This window comes from Eleutherodactylus coqui, chromosome 11 (assembly GCF_035609145.1).
Source record: "Eleutherodactylus coqui strain aEleCoq1 chromosome 11, aEleCoq1.hap1, whole genome shotgun sequence".
In the NCBI taxonomy this organism is placed as follows: Eukaryota; Metazoa; Chordata; class Amphibia; order Anura; family Eleutherodactylidae; genus Eleutherodactylus; species Eleutherodactylus coqui.
In genome coordinates, this window is record NC_089847.1 from 25,387,819 (window position 1) to 25,404,095 (window position 16,277).

Here is a 16,277-nt window from a genome sequence, read left to right on the forward strand (position 1 = left end):
CCACAAGATGGGGCTCCCTGTGTGCCGCTAAACCATGCTGGTGGCGCCCAAGGTTGGATGACTTACTGGCAAAATTGTGTAGCCATTGGCTCCTGTGGGTGGGCATGAATTGTCCTTTCGCGGCCACCTTTCTAGTTTCACTATCGGGGACCTTTCACACGGGATGGAATATTCAATTCGAGTACATAGTCCATGTGGAAATGAATGGGTGTTATTTCTGGACAGAAATATCGTCTGTATGCATGTTCCCCTAGGTTTAACTAAAAAGTGACAGGTGCCAAGGAATGATCTGAGTTGCATGCCACCCTGTGGAGTGTAGCTGTCGCCCCTTAGTTAAGTCAATCAGTAGCGCTACAAAAAGTTTCAGATTCACATAATTGTTTCCATCTAATGTAGATGCTGAAATCAATTAGGCCTTGTTCACATGGGCTACACAATCATCGCTATGTTCTGTAGCCTGAAAGAACCCATTGGAAACCAACGGCTTCACATACATGCGTTTTGTAGCGATGATTTTGCAGCCCGTGTGAAAGAGGTCTTGGGGACAGACTCTACTTCCAGGCTTTTATCTTCATCCACTCCTGGTTTTGGTTTCTCACCTCTATAGTATTGATAGGACTGAGGTGTATAGCCGGTGTTCTCCTGTTGTCTTCTTCAGGCCTGGGCTACAGCAGTAAGGTGTGGGGTAACAGCAATCAATTGCCTTCCGACTGGGATGTAACGCAGGAAATGTCTGGGAAGGATTCAGAGTTGGACCCGCAGCGTGGTGAAGGGGACCACCAAGAAGACTTCGATGACCCTGTAAGTCGGAGAGCTATAAAATATTGAGTGTAGCTTTCTCAGTGTGCTCTGCTAAACCTGTAGGGTGATACTAGAAAGCATCCACAGATCACCGCATCCTAAAAAGAATCAATCCGTGAGGCTGAACAGCTAGATTGTGTCAGCTTTGGCTCTGTTTGTGTATAGGGAAACATAGCCATTTATCTTGGGTGGCTAATGCTTGGCTTATTCAATGTTTAATAGAAAGTGCCCCTACACTTCTTCTGTTTTTTTTTTTTTGTTTGTTTAATGGCACACAAACTGTTTTCTCGAGGTTGGTGGGCTCCCAGCAGCTGGACCACCAATTGGACTTTCATGGCATATTAATTTAGCATGCTACTATACCTTTTTTCCACCCTTTGTCGGAAGGCCTATTTGGGGCTAAGGCTCTGTTGGCCCCTTCAGCAGTTTCGTGACACTAGATGTGAGGGTGATCAATGAGTGGAACAGGTTACCATGGGAGGTGGTGAGTTCTCCTTTAATAGAAGTCTTCAAACAAAGGCTGGACAAATATCTATCTGGGATGGCTTATTGAATCCTGCACTAAGCAGGGAGTTGGACCTGATGACCCTGGAGGTCCCTTCCAACTCTACCATTCTGTGTGAAGAATAGAGCATGATGTGGTTCTAGTCTTACTGACTGACCCTATTGTAAGTCAATGAGGTAACACTGGGGTCTATCATGAGATGGGTGCAGCATAGCCTTGTTGCTTTTGTTCTGTTATGTATGAAACAGTTCCTATTAGTGAGTGCACAGGTTGATCTATAGGGGTATTCAAACCATTAACATTAGTAGGGGTCTGGCTGCTGGTACCTCAACTGTAAGTATAGTGGACCCCAGTGTTCCCCATCTTTTCCCTAAGGTTTATAAAAAAAACACGACCCTGTAAAATTTTTGGTTGCAGATAGCAAACCGCAATAGACATCTCCAGCACAGAGATTTTCAAGGTTTTCCTTGGTTTTGTCTCTGAAAGGCGCTGCTGATCCTAACTTTGCGCAACTTGCAGCCAAATCGAAAACCACCATAGGCGGTGCAATTTAAGTGGAAAAGCTGCAGATAAAATGTTTTTTGGTCACAGGCCCATGTAACTAGGGACTAAGGCCGGTTTCACATGCTTGGGATCTGTGCATTGCGAGACGCATGAATATGAACCCGTTCTTTTGAATGGAGTAATACATTTGAGCGTCTCTTTTATTTAGTTTTCTTTCCTGCATTGCGGTGTGATGCATGGTTTCCCCACTGAAAACAATGGGAGACGCTCCATGGTCCTCCGTCGCGGCTGACAGCCACAGTGGAGGATCGCTACTTCCCCGAAGTGACGCGAAGGGGTTTTGATGCAAAAACAGTCCGCATCTGCAAGCAAAATTGGATGTTGGCAAGCGTAATATTCACTGTGATTTGCAGCGATCCTTCACCTTGATTGTGGGGGGAAAAGGCGCATCGAAAATCACTGTAAAAGTGCAACTGATTTCTAAATGCAACTGTGACTGCACCCTCTGAATATACGCCAAAGCTGTCAGATATGGAAGCAGCAGATTTAGATGATAGCCATATGTGCCGTCATTAGAGGCAGTCGTGATGTTTTCACCCTCGGTCATCCCTACCTTCTCCAGGAATTGAAAGCCATAAAGATGCGGGTACGAGAGATGGAAGAGGAGACGGAGCGCCTGAAGGGACTGACCGGGGACGAGACGTCGGATGAGAATCCCATAGCTGGTAGATATTGCAATGTGTTTGTGGAACAACGTGTTTAGGATTACAGACATGAGCCGCTGTTTGATGTGTTATACCCAGATGTTCCTGCTACTGTATGTCCATAGATGTACCGGCTATCCAACGGGCATAAGACATCTGGCCCACAGACCAACATGTGCTGTTTCTCTATTTCTCAGGTCTTCCTCGTCTGAGCGCAGAAGAGAAGAAAGAAGCCGACAAACGTTCTGTATATGTAGGAAATGTACGTTCTTAGGGGTTGTGTGTGTGTTTGTTTTTTTTTTGTTTTTTTTTAAAGACATGGCTGCACTAATTTAGTTATTTTCTTGATTCAGTCTTTGCTTTCTAGGCACATTATATATTTATATCTATATACTCCACTAATCTAGCTGGCGTAAAATAAGACATCGACAAGCAAGCATAGTTGGTAGGATTTGTTGGCAGTTTTGAGATCCACCTGCGATCTAATGATTACGGGTCTGACGGTCCGCCGGTATCTCCCAGCAGAGCGAAACAAGTAACTGAAAGATTAATTTGGATTAATTATTGTTCCCTTACTGATAAGCGGCATATTCCAGTTCCTTAGGTCTGTGTTACACTAATGTATTTGCGCATGGGAATTTTTCTTGCGTATTATGCAGAAAACCAAAAACATTTATTTCAGTGGGTTCATTCACAAGGGCGTATTTTGGGTGTGCATTTGCGTCATGCAAAAAAAAAAAAAATGCAGCATGCTCTACTCACCTATGCAGATGTGCAGAAGAACAACACAAGTAATTACTCAAATTGGCCTTTTTAATGGCTGGGAGCATCGGTGCGTGTTCTTTTTCTTTTTGGAAGCCTAATTGCACATGACTTGTGTGCGCAAAAGGTACTGTAAACATCTGCACTTACCTGCTTGTTTTCGTCTTCATCTGTACTACGAATGGTCCACACGGTGAGCCATCGGGCATGAAGAGTACTTTTTTTTTTTTTTCCTTTTTTACTCCTACTTTTCCTAATGTCACTGTGGAAGGGTCGCAGATCGGATGGCTTCGATTGACTTCAATAAAAGCCGTCTGAGTGGAATACACGGTAAAATAGAGCATGCTGCTTTTTTTTTTTCCCCCTCTGCTTGCGGAAACCATAGTTGGTTTCCGCAAGTGTTCAGGAAGAATCTATTTCCCATAGTATGCTATAGGCAGCATTTGCTGCGGATTCACGGTGCGGACCCTCTCCACGGATTCTACAGCACATATCTGTCGGTGGGCAGGAGGCTTAAAATAGTCTAAGCGTACGAACAACTGGTATTTGTGGTGTTTTAACACAGCGCAATTATTTATTTATTTGGCTTTCGTGATCGCTGAATGAGCTGTTGGGCGTCTTTACGTGGACCAAAAGACCAGCAGGGACTGTTCAGTCAAGAATTCCTTGTACGTATTTGGAAGCAATGAGTGATAAGTAGGAGGGCAACAAAAAACAGGAGTCAATCAACATTTCTTGGGAGGCATGTGCCAAACAAGTGCAGACCTCCCTGCAAAGTTGTTGAAAGACAGTTGCCAGTTTACACCAGTCGGTGCTTAATTAGAAGCCAAACCCACGCTATACGTAGTGGGTATCGGCTGTCTCTGACAGCCGGCAATAGAAAGAACTCCGGTCGCAGCTGTTAATCTTTTAAATGTCACCGTTGGTTCTGACAGTGGTATTTAAATGTCCCAATTGGGATTTAGATGTCACCAATGGCCCCACCACAATAAGATCATGGGGGTGCTGTCTGGGTCCCCAGTGCTGCCTGTCCATTACAGATGTGCCTGTGGGCACGTCTTTAATAGGAAGCCTATTAAAATACAGTATAATACAAGACCACAGTATTGCGTTAGACTGTATGAGCGATCAAATGATCACGGGTTTAAGTCCCCTTTGGTTTTTTTTGTTTTTTTTTATGAAAGTGAAAAAAAAAAAACCTTTGCCTAGTTGTTGCATTTAAAAAAAAAAAAAATCTAAAAATTGGTGTTTGCTGAATCTGTAAATGTCCTGAGCGCTCGCACAGCCCCATCGACGAAAAAATAAAGTTATGGGTCAAAAGATGGCAAACGAAAGCAATTCTTTTCCTTTTAAAAACTTAGATATACTTTTTCTTGGTCATGGTATATGACCCCATTCAAAAGAATAGGGTTCATATTTGTGCAACTCACAACGCACTAATCTCGCGTGACTTTTCTCAGTTGTGTTAAAGCAGCCTAAAGAGAACATGGCACTTTTACTGCACCGTGAACGCTGTAAAAATTAAACAATATGGTTCAAATCTTCCTATACCTGGCTAGGTAGAATCAATTCTATCAAAATGTCATGGCTTCTAAAAATTCTATACCTCTTCTATGCTTTGCCTATCCCTATTCTGGCTGTAGATTTGAAACGCTTACAGTCTAAACTATTGTCCTTCATCTGGTCTAACAAATTCAGGCGAGGGAGGCCTGTGAGTACCGAAGACTAATCTATACTATCATGCAGCCCAATTAGCACAATTAACCTCCGTTTACTTCCGTCACAATAAACCCCATTGGGTATTGATTGAGGCACAGACAGCCTCTTCTCTGTCACTTGAAGATGTCTTTTGGCACAGAACGGAACATAAAAAAGAAATCGTGAACCCTACACTGTCTTTCTCCCTGGCTCTCAGGGATAGACTCTCTTAAAAGATGTAACCTAATATTTAGATACCTCCCCATATCTAGTATATTTGGTAATCCTGCTCTTCCCCTCCCGAGTATGAACAAAAATGAGTTTGGATGGTGGATAGCCAGGGTCCTGACCAGAATAGTTGACTTCGTGGATAGACTTGGCTTCAGACAATTTTGAGTTTTTCCGGGCTGTCTACTCTATTCCAAACTCAGAGAGGTTTTGTCTTCAACAGATTAAGCATTCTGCATTAGCACTCATGGAAAATAGATAAAACCTAACTATTTTCAAAAGCCTATGCAATACAAACACCAGGGGTCCTGGAACAATGGTCAAATTGTACTCTTACTTTACGACCCCTGCGGTTAAAGTCCCATATACAGTATGTGGAGGTGGGAAGAGAAGCTGGGTGAGGAATTGCCAATTTCGGACTGGCATAAAATGGCTATCTCAGCCACAAAGCTTTCTATTAATGTAGTGTAGTGGCCCGAAGTCTATATTTCTGGCCCCTCCATAAATGTCATACATGTCATGTCTTCAATGTAGATGCACTGTGCAAACCGTCTAGTCTCTCTTATGTGTATTGCACAGCTGCAGCATATGAGAGGTTAATGTCTCACAGTGACTGGGATATGTCTCGAAAGTATCAAGATCTGTCTAGTCATGTGATGTCTGTACTCTATAAATATGAGCGATTGGGGTGTGGTTCGAGAGTCCATGATCTTCAATGGTAGTGAAAGGATCAAGTGCTGAATCAAGTGAATGTCTGAAGTGATCCTACCCCCATCCTCCTCTGGAGTGTTCCCCTTCCAGAAGCGGTACCTTACAAATAACGTGGACTGTAGGGCCGGTGTCATCCTGTGTTTCCTCCCTGACCTCAAGTCTATTGTCCTACCTACACTGGTGTGTATTAAGCTGTATGCTGTCAAGTTACAAGTCAAGTTTTTCTCCAGCCCCTGTCCATTCCCAGGGACTGAGATGCTAATCCTAAGTGTGTGTGTGTGGACTTCCTTGATTTCTCCGCCAAGGATCATATCAGTGTGTAAGGAATGGTGACGTCATGCGTGACAAGTCTACAGTCTACCACACGTATACAGGTAATCGCTGACCCAGCATTGCTTGGAAGACGCTTAGCGGTACTTGGGCCAAGGTTGTGTGCGTCCCTTCGGGGAGGAGTCTGGTAAGAGGCACTGTGATAAGTGCCAACTCAACCCTCCCATCTTCTCAGTGCGACCTCATGTCTTGGTCGCTGTGGAGCACCACCGTAGCGATGACTGAGGCAGGCTATAAACTTTTAATACGTTGGTATTTGTTTTCGAGAAAAATTGCCAGTATGTTCCCAGGGACGTTGGGCTTATGCTTCAGCGGATGTGGAGGTGAGGGTTTCCTTCCTACACATTTGGTGGAATTGCCCAAAGCTTCGTAGATTCTGGATCCAGGTATATACTCTAATATTCTCCATTACAAACCTATCACTACAAAAATCGCCCTGGGAGGCTCTACTGGGCAAACGAATTCCGAACATCCCCAAATACACAAATGGATATCTTATTGCTCCCGAGCTGCGTGCATTGCAGTCACTCACTCCTGGAGGAAAACTTCAGTTAATCTTGTTTTTACAAAGTCAATGCTATCATGGTCAATGAGAAGTTGGCAGCTATCCTGATGGACCACGAAATGTTATATGTAAAAACATGGTAGTCTTGGTACCATTATTCGCAGACTATACGTCTATGGAAGCCAAAAGCCAGAACTTTGACCCTTCCAGGGCAATCTTATTTACCATCAAGCAGTTCATCTACTCCCCCAATAGATTTATGAGGAACATAACTTCCAACCAGGTTAATAGAAGTTCACTTTAATTTCCCAATTCAGGTTCACCCACAAGATAAGCCATATTACAGCCTTATCCCTTCTTACCTTTTATGTGTTCTTCCTGAGTTTTGTCTTCTCCCACTCGTTATTCTCGTTTATGGTCCTCATTTTATTAGAAGTTGCAGTTATTTGGCAATGTAAAGGTCCATTTACACGGGACAAATCACTCGACCCTGTGTTTCCTGGCTCCTGCACGGGAGCTATCAGTGCTCTCTCGCTCGCAGAGCGGCCAGCAGGAGTGGGGCAGTGCAGAAGATTTCTCTCCTTTCGCTCCCGCACCCCCCCCCCCTCCATTGAGATAACACAGTGGACGTTCACTACTGAACGGCGGCTGTTTAAACTGAACGATGAGCTCATCACTGATCTTTTATGCTGCATAAACGATGAGCTCATTGTTAGGTTTAAACAGCAGACGTTCAGTAGTGAATGGCCGCTGTGTTAGCTCAATGGAGAGGGGCGAGATTAGAGAAATCTCCTGCACTGCCCCGCCCATCTGTTGGCCACTCTGTGAGCGAGACAGCTCTGCTAGCTCCCATGCAGGAGCACGGGAGCCAGGAAACTCAGGGAGGAGTGTCGGGTATCGTTTGCCCAACATTCGTCCCGTGTAAATGGACCTTAACTATTGATTTACTTGTTCAATCTTGTTGCCTCTGGACATTATACATGAAAGTAATGTTGTAAGTATTGATATATTTTGACAATCATACAATCAATATTTTGTTAACCAGATCTTTCAATACATTACAGCTAGTCCTCTACTTGTGAATGTTTGAGATACAAACAACCCTGTCCTGCAGTATGATGTAATGCTATAGCACTACATCATACTGTGCAGCGATCAGACAGGCAGATTATCAAGCGGCTTGATGGGCATTCTGCATAGGCAACCCTGGGGCCTTTCAGAAGGCCCCCAGCTGCCGTGGTGACCGCACAGCGTCCTGCAACCCCTGAATGTCAGGTGCAGGTTGTCAGCGGCATTTAAAGCGTTAATGAGCGGTGCGACCTGCTGGAACTGCTGCCGCCGGGTGTCGGCTGTTTAAAAAAAAAACAAAAAAAAACAAACCCTGCACCTGATGCTGTATGAAGCGGGATCTACCCCCGATCCCCCTCCATACAAGCATTTGTTCGGACATACGAACAAATGTACTTGCGGACACCTTCCTGGAACGGAATCTGTTTAAAAGTAGGGGACTATCTGTATATGATTCATTAACCCCTTGAGTGGCATGCCCGGAAATCTTCCGGGAGGAGCTCCACTGCCGATAGTGATATAGCCCGGAAGATTTCCGGGCTATGTATCAGTATGGGAGCTGCAGAGCACAATGCCACAAGCTGTGGCATTGTGCTCTGCCTGCACAGACCCACAGAGAACAAAGCAAGGGCTTTGAAAAACCAGCAGAAGATATTGCCGATCTACCGGCAATCTCCTGCTTCTAAGTCTCCTGCTTTGTTTACAGGTTGCCATAGAGACCATCGGCTTGTCAGAAGCAAGCTGAGGGTCTCTGTGGCAGGGAGAGCTGGTGCTTGGCTGTCAGAGGACAGATAGGTACCAGCTCTTACAGCAGAGATCAGAGAAAACCTCCGATCTCTGCTGTGTTAACCCTTCACATGCGGCAGTCTGTGACTGCCGCATGTAAAGGGCTGTCACCGTCGGACCCCCGGAATGTGATCAGGGGGTCCTGATGGGTCCCTGTGGAAGTCCCCTAAAGGGACAAAAAAAAAGTTTAAAAAAAAACAAAAGTAAAAAAATTATAAAAACACTTGTCTCCCTTTTACTTTGTAAAAAATCAAAAATCAAATCACACGTGGTATCCGTGTGCGTCGTAATGACCCAGAGAAGGAAGTTAATACATTATTTAACCCCTTAATGACATGGCCCCTTTTTTTTTTTTTCCTCCCCCCTGTTTAAAAAATCACAACTTGTCCCGCAAAAAACAAGCCCTTATATGGCCATGTCAATGGAAAAATGAAAAAGTTATGGCTCTTGAGACGCAACTGCAAAATTAGTTGAAATTCAATGATTAGACCATTTTAAAAAAACCTGCCCTGGTGGGTCTGACAGGGTGGTAGGAAACCCGCCACTCAAGGGGTTAAGGGATGCCATTAATAAAAAAATCTTGTCCTGCAAAAGAAAAAAAACTTATCCTCTTGTAAATGTAACCTAATTTATTTATTTTTTTAAGTGAGGATGCCAGAATTGCAGAATGTAACCTGCACACTGGAGCATCAATGGTCATGAAAGGGTTAAATAAAACAAAGTCAAAATAATTACGTGGTAATTTTGAACCTTTTAAGCCATTTTCTACGGATAGTGCAGGTGATTTGGCCCTTGCAGACCGGAGCTGGATTTCTACATTGGGTAGATGTGGTAATTTTGAAGATGGGATAAAGTCTTGTTTCTCCATTTCTCAGGTGGATTACGGAGGAACGGCCCAAGACTTAGAATCTCACTTCAGCAGTTGTGGCTCCATCAACCGCATAACCATTCTATGTGACAAATTTTCTGGCCATCCCAAAGGGTAAGAGAAGCCTGTAGTGCGTTACACCAGTTGATGGTTGTATGTGTATTGTTACCAACGCCCCGGGATCAGACGTCAAGTAGTAAATGGCTATCTATGAAAGCTGTAACTTCCTGTAAAGCGTTGGGACTATATAAATAAAGGTGTTTTTTTTTTTTTTCTTTTTAGCTGATGTTTTATCTAAAATCCACAGATAATGTACTAGTAGAGTTCGGCCGCATGGCATGTTCATGATGGAGATGTAACCTTTGTGGGTCCTAACATATCCTATATCCTAGATATGCATATATAGAATTTGCTGAAAAAAACTCGGTAGAAGCGGCCATAGCAATGGATGAAAGTGTGTTTCGAGGACGAATTATCAAGGTGAGGTTGTGACATTGAGAACTCTATGAACGTATTATAAGTAACACCCAGTATTATCTTCCAACGCTCTTTCATGGGACGGACATTGACTTACAGCAGGGATGTCAAACTCCCTTTTTATGGAGGGTCACATTAGCCTTACGGTTGTGTTTAAACGGACAATTATAGTGTAAGGCTGTATAGTAATAATGACCCCCCTCATAGTGGCTGCAGTAGTAATAGTGACCCTCCCCCTCTCATAGCGGCTGCAGTAGTAATGCCACCCGACATCCTCTATTGGCCTGTGGCCGGCCAGCATCCCTAGAGGCATTCTACTCGCCCAACATGCAGCGGCGGTCCAGCGGCAGCAGCCATTGATGTCTGACCGGTAACCTCTCCCATCTGGGCTGCGTACAGTATGGCGCACGCAAAAATTGGGGGAAGGGGAAGAGGTTGGCCATCACAGACTCTGTACTGCTGTCCAAAATTGGACCAAAACTGCATGCTGGGGAGCGGAGTGCCTGCACGGCCGGCGGCCACATAAAATGACGTGGTAGGCTGGATTCGGCCTCTGGGCCTTGTGTTTGACATGTGTGAATTGCAGGGCAGCTATTAGAAAATTGGCCCTAGTACCCCCCCCCCCCCCAATCTGGAGGAGATCTGGTCTGCATTCTTTAGATATACCCTCTTTTGGATGGAGAGGGTGCCCACTGGCTGGTTATACAGATGTCCTAATATCTGCCCTGCTGACAGATTCCCTCTTCTCCGTGGAGCTAGTTAATTAAATGTCCCACCATTAGCTTGTATTCTGTCCTGCTTTAGGTTCTACCAAAGAGGACAAACATGCCTGGAATTAGCACTACAGATAGAGGAGGCTTCCGCGGAAGACATCGAGGACATAGGGGAAGCTTTCAGAGAGGTCAGAGGCCTCGGAGTCGTCCATATAGGTCAGTGTGTATTTATCGTAAAGGGGAAACCAGCAAAATGCTTTATACTCTAATGCACCCTAATATCTGTGACGGTCCATTCTGATATATCACGGAAAGTCACTATTACTATTCTAAATTAATGTTCTCATCTCCAATATTTATGACCTATACATAGAAGAAGTATAAATGTTTGACTGGGTCCCACATCTAGGAGGTGCCAAAACGGGAGGTCCTCTAACCCTGTCCCAGTCTCGCCTCCAGTGGCCAGAATTACGGAAACTGCCATACTGGCTGTATGTTTTTGTAGCTCCCATGAGTGAATGGAAGTTACAGATGTGGTGTAATGAGCTACACTGCAAACCAGAAGTTTCAGAAATGGCGTAGAATGGCCAGTTTGGCTGTTCCCAAAATTCTGGCAGCTGTGGCATTAGGGCTGCTATTCCTATCTCAGCCATGTTTGGGTGACACGGAAAGAGAAAGCAGATTTTTAAGAAGGGGTATTCCCAGTTAAACGCTGGAGGATCTTGTGAGACCTTGTTGGGCCCTAAATGGTTTGTCATATTTGGATAGTTACTCACTTTTTGGCTAACAGAGGTGTATCCGGGGTGGGGGGGTTCTGCCCTTTATGACATCCATGTGCCCTAAAGGGGTTTGTATTCCAAAAAAAATAAAAAAATGGCTCCACTCTATGGGCAGCATCTGTTATAGCAGCTCTGACCTATTTACCTAAAGAAAATCTGTCGCCATATTTTTGCAGCCCTCACGGAGAGCACCATAAAGTGATGTCTGCCATTCTGATTACAGCAATATGTCTGCTATGTATCTGTGCAGTAGTTTTGGAGAAACTTGCATTTTATTAGCAGCCATGCAGAGAACTAGTCCTGTATATTCATGAGCTGCAGCCTAGCCACACCCACCCTGCCCTCCAGCCAATGACTGACGGTTCTCTGTGCACAGAAAATTAGAGTTGTCAATCATTGGCTGGAGGGCAGGTGGGTGGAACAAGTCTGCAGCTCACAAACATCCAGCAATACAGTAAGTAGTCCTCTGTGCATTTGCTACAACTGATAAAAGGCAAGTTTCTCCCAAACTACTGCATAGATCTACACAGCTGGCATATCACTGACGGGCACTATTTTTTTTATTTTGCACACCAAGTATAAACAATATTTGAGCTCTTATGCCATGTATTGTCTGGGTGTCCCAATTACATATGTCCTATTAGTCCAACATAAAACTGAATGATGCTGGTATTCTCAATGCTTACATTACTTGGCTTCCTCTGACCCCCAATTCTTCTTCCTAGAGGTCGTGGAAGAACAGGCCGGTGGAATAATCCACACTGAAACTTTGGTCTTGTGGCTGAAAATTCTGCAATTATATCCACCTTGCGTTGGCAAATACACTGGAACATTGTTGGCATCTTTACACCTGGTGCCATGGACCCTCTTCAGAAAAAGATGGCTATGGATCTATTCCTGTGTACCTACATGTAGTGCTGAGAGATCGGAGGAACGGAATTCTCTGCATACTGTTTGAATACGCCACACTTTAAGTTACACTGATATTATTTTTCTTAAGGTTAAATAAATGTGTGTTGCTTTAAGTATAGATGATTCCTTGGTTAAAAGTTCTTCTATAATGATGATGCAACATCAGCTCACCTCTATACACTATCCTACCAGAAATAATTGGACACCTGAGCAAGAATCAAAAGTAGTATTTATTTCCATATGTTAATACTTAATGGGGATTATTTAGGCCTAATGACATTGGATACTCTCTGTGGCATACTTTCTACTAACGTCTGATACACTTCAGCTGTTATTCCCTCCATTCATCCTGCAAATGTCTGGTGAATTCTCTGAAGGATAGAAGCTGTTCTTTTTTCCTGACCCAATGTTCCAGTTTGTCCCAAAGATGCTCAGTAGGTTCAGGTTGGGACTCTGTACAGCCAGTCCAATCATGGAACATCCATATCCTCAAACCAACATAAAACAGTGTTGGGTTTGTGACGAGGTGCGTCGTCTTGTTGGAAGTATTGCTGACCATTCCGAGAGTATTGTCATGTAGTCAGTAGAACATTGTCTAAAATGCCAAGGTACACCTCCATGGTTATGGTTCTTGTCACTACACCCAACGGACCAAGGCCATAACAAAACCTCCGGTATACATAACTGTTTGAACAATGACTGGGAATTGAAAACCAAGTCGGAATCCATACACAGACAGCTGTTTTGGGTGTTTTGCCCCTCAGTGTGCAGTAGGATTCTGGCTTGGCTGGTGAGAGGCCTTTGATGTGGGTCGGGAGGGGCACCTAGAAGGTGAGTGAAGAGACTTAGAAGGTCATCATGCTCCTTTGGGAAATATATGCAAATAAGGAAGATGGAACAATACCTCCTGCAGCACCACCTATTGGATGGTAGCATTCCTGGAAATCCATACCTGACTCCCCCCTAGACAGGCCTTTGGAACAATGATTGGGAATTGAAAACCAAAGCTGTCAGTGTATGGTTTCTGGCTTGGTTTTCAACTCCTAATCATTGTTCCAAAGACCTGTATAGGGGGTGGGACACTGATTTGCAGGAATGCTGTCATACAATAGGTGGCGATGCAGGGGTATTCAATCTTCCTTATTTGTATAACTGTCCACACAACACCCTCAGGTGACAGCTGTTCCCTGGGGTCCTCCACACCCAAGTATGTCCATCTGATGTGAAATTGCAGTAGAGTGATTCAGCACTCCATAGAATGCTCTTCCATTGCTCAGCTGTCTAATGATGACGCTCCTTGCACCATTATAGATGAACCGATGCTTTGTGATGGATGGTTTGTGTGCAGTGGTATAACCTGCTTATCCAATAATGTGTAGCTCCCATCACAAACTATGGCTGACACCACCTCCAAGGGTCTGCGGCGTATATAGTAGGGTTTATGACGTGCTAATAAGACACAATCCACTCTACTGATAGGGGTGTCCAAATACTTTTTGATACCAGGTTTCCCCAAACATAAGCCCTAGCCTGGTTTTTCAGGAGGACTTGAAATATAAGCCCTAGTTACATTACATAACAAAAAAAAAAGGATACATTACCTAGCAGGCTCGGGCTAGAGCTCCGACGTGGTTCCTGCAGTCCTCAGCTGCTTATACAAAATAATTTCCTGGTTACTGGATTCATAAACCTCTCCTGCAGGAAGCAATGGCTGTGATTTGGTTCTTTGAGTGCTGCACTGATGGACTGAGCAGTACTCGAAGAACCAGTCACAGCCATCAAATCGTGGAGGCGGGATTTATGAATCCCGTAACAAGAAAGTGATCCTGTGTGGACGACTGCGGCCAGCAGGAACCACACTGGAGCTCTGGAGAGCAGCGGAAGGGACCTGGACTAAGCCTGCTAGTGAAATAAGACCTCCACCCCCTTGCTATTTGTATAGCGCCAACTTATTCCGTAGCGCTTTCGAGTAATTTATTTATTACCCCACCCACCTAGCTATGTCCTCATCTTACTGACCTCAGAAGGACGGAAGGATGAGTCAACCTTGAGACGGCTCCCTGAAATATTTAATAAGTCTTGGTGCCTCTTTTGGTGCAAAAAAATATATGACTGTCTCTTATTTTTGGGGATTACGAATGAGCCCTTGATTCTTGGGAGAGTTAGAGATCAATGTTTTGCAAGCTCTAGTCACACCCCCAACAAGTCAGGATTTCCATAGTATTGCACAGAGGATGTAATTATTGTCGGTGCCTCAGACATTGCCACAAGTGGTCGTCTTATAGGATATCCTGCAAACATAACCTGTTGGGGCGACATGAGGACTGGAGGTGGGAAGCACTGATATGATTTATCACCTAATGATGGATCCATTGGGGATTTACTTAGAATGCTGTACCCGAGGCTTCCGTTATATAAGGGCCACTGGGTTGGGGTATTCAGCACCGTAGCCCCTTCCTTGTCTTCATACAGACGGCTGCTTTGTCAGATAACCTTAGGTGACATTTGTAGTGGCATGGTGATCAGAATACTAGAGCAAGAATTCCAGGCTCTATTGAATCTTCCATGGAGGATGAGGCTACTGCTGTAGATGGGCCTGTACCAAGTCCGGTTATCAGCCGACTGCGCCTTTCATACACACAGATGCGTGCATCAATCTTGCCTGACTTGTGGGAGGCAAATTAGAGCCCCATCTTTGGATCCAGCAAATAGATGTAATGTCTTAATTGGCAGCCTGACAATGAGTTATGCTACCAGGCTGATGGGAGGAGGGGTTGGGGTGACAACTCTTGTATTTTGTAAGAATATTTCTAGCATTAATGGGTTGTAGCGTTAAAGGGGTTGTCTCACGAAAGCAAGTGGGGGTATACACTTCTGTATGGCCATATTAATGCACTTTGTAATATACATCGTGCATTAAATATGAGCCATACAGAAGTTATTCACTTACCTGCTCCGTTGCTAGCGTCCCCGTTGCCATGGTTCCGTCTAACTTCGGTGTCGTCTTGCTTTTTTAGACGCGCTTGCGCAGATGGATCTTCTCCCTTCGGCTGGTCTTGGAAGCATCGGCGTTTTGGCTCCGCCCCCTTGTACGCGTCATCGCGTAGCTCCGCCTCATGACGTGTGACGGTTCCAGCCTCCTGATTGGCTGGAATCGGCACGTGACGGGGCGGAGCTACGCGATGACGCGTACAAGGGGGCGGAGCCAAAACGCCGATGCTTCCAAGACCAGCCGAAGGGAGAAGACCCATCTGCGCAAGCGCGTCTAAAAAAGCAAGAAGACACCGAAGTTAGACGGAACCATGGCAACGGGGACGCTAGCAACGGAGCAGGTAAGTGAATAACTTCTGTATGGCTCATATTTAATGCACGATGTATATTACAAAGTGCATTAATATGGCCATACAGAAGTGTATAGACCCACTTGCTTTCGTGAGACAACCCCTTTAAGTGTCTTCCGGCAGGTTTAGGTTCAGATGAAGCTCTAGTTCGCTATAAATTTACCTTGCAGCAGCTCTCCAGGCAACACAAGGAAGGAACTAGGAGGTCTTGTAGAGATCCAGCTGTGTAGGCAATGCTTCCTGGGAAAGAGATATGCAAATTAGCTCTTCTCCAGAAGAAAAAGGACTGTCTCTGTAGCCCTACTCGGTACTGATGAAGCTCAAAGACTCTACAACAGCGCTGTCTACTGCCGGGGGGTCTCTGCTTTGGTTGATATCCCTTGTCCTGTTTCAAAGGTCTTTAACCCTTTCCAATCCACTATCTGACCTCTGAAGACATTATGATTTAAGGCTGTACAGCTCCGATGTTGGAAGACGTCCGTCGCGGTTCTCTTACTTTATATTGCCAGCCTCTCTGCTGTTGGAGCCTATCCAAGGTGTCACCTCATGCAGTACTGGCTTTAGCCAGCAGATAGCGCCATTGTA

At 44.8% G+C, this 16,277-nt stretch overlaps 1 protein-coding gene across 1 annotated transcript; it reads left to right on the forward strand.

The window, feature by feature from the left end:
- Positions 1–671: 671 nt before the first annotated feature.
- PABPN1L (PABPN1 like, cytoplasmic) lies at positions 672–12,397 on the forward strand. Its single transcript, XM_066582823.1, has 7 exons — positions 672–801; positions 2,433–2,535; positions 2,712–2,776; positions 9,478–9,584; positions 9,863–9,950; positions 10,752–10,876; positions 12,165–12,397. The coding sequence occupies exons 1-7, from the start codon at positions 730–732 to the stop codon at positions 12,202–12,204; spliced, it is 600 nt and encodes a 199-aa protein (XP_066438920.1). The 5' UTR covers positions 672–729; the 3' UTR covers positions 12,205–12,397.
- The last annotated feature ends 3,880 nt before the right edge of the window (positions 12,398–16,277 follow it).

What these genes read in the sequence shown, in the direction of transcription:
- PABPN1L (XM_066582823.1), top strand. Translation starts at nt 730, where the DNA reads ATGTCTGGGAAGGATTCAGAGTTGGACCCGCAGCGTGGTGAAGGGGAC. An exon ending in TTTTCTGGCCATCCCAAAGG is followed by an intron (nt 9,585 to 9,862) that starts GTAAGAGAAGCC and finishes CCTATATCCTAG; the next exon opens with ATATGCATATATAGAATTTG. An exon ending in CCTCGGAGTCGTCCATATAG is followed by an intron (nt 10,877 to 12,164) that starts GTCAGTGTGTAT and finishes TCTTCTTCCTAG; the next exon opens with AGGTCGTGGAAGAACAGGCC.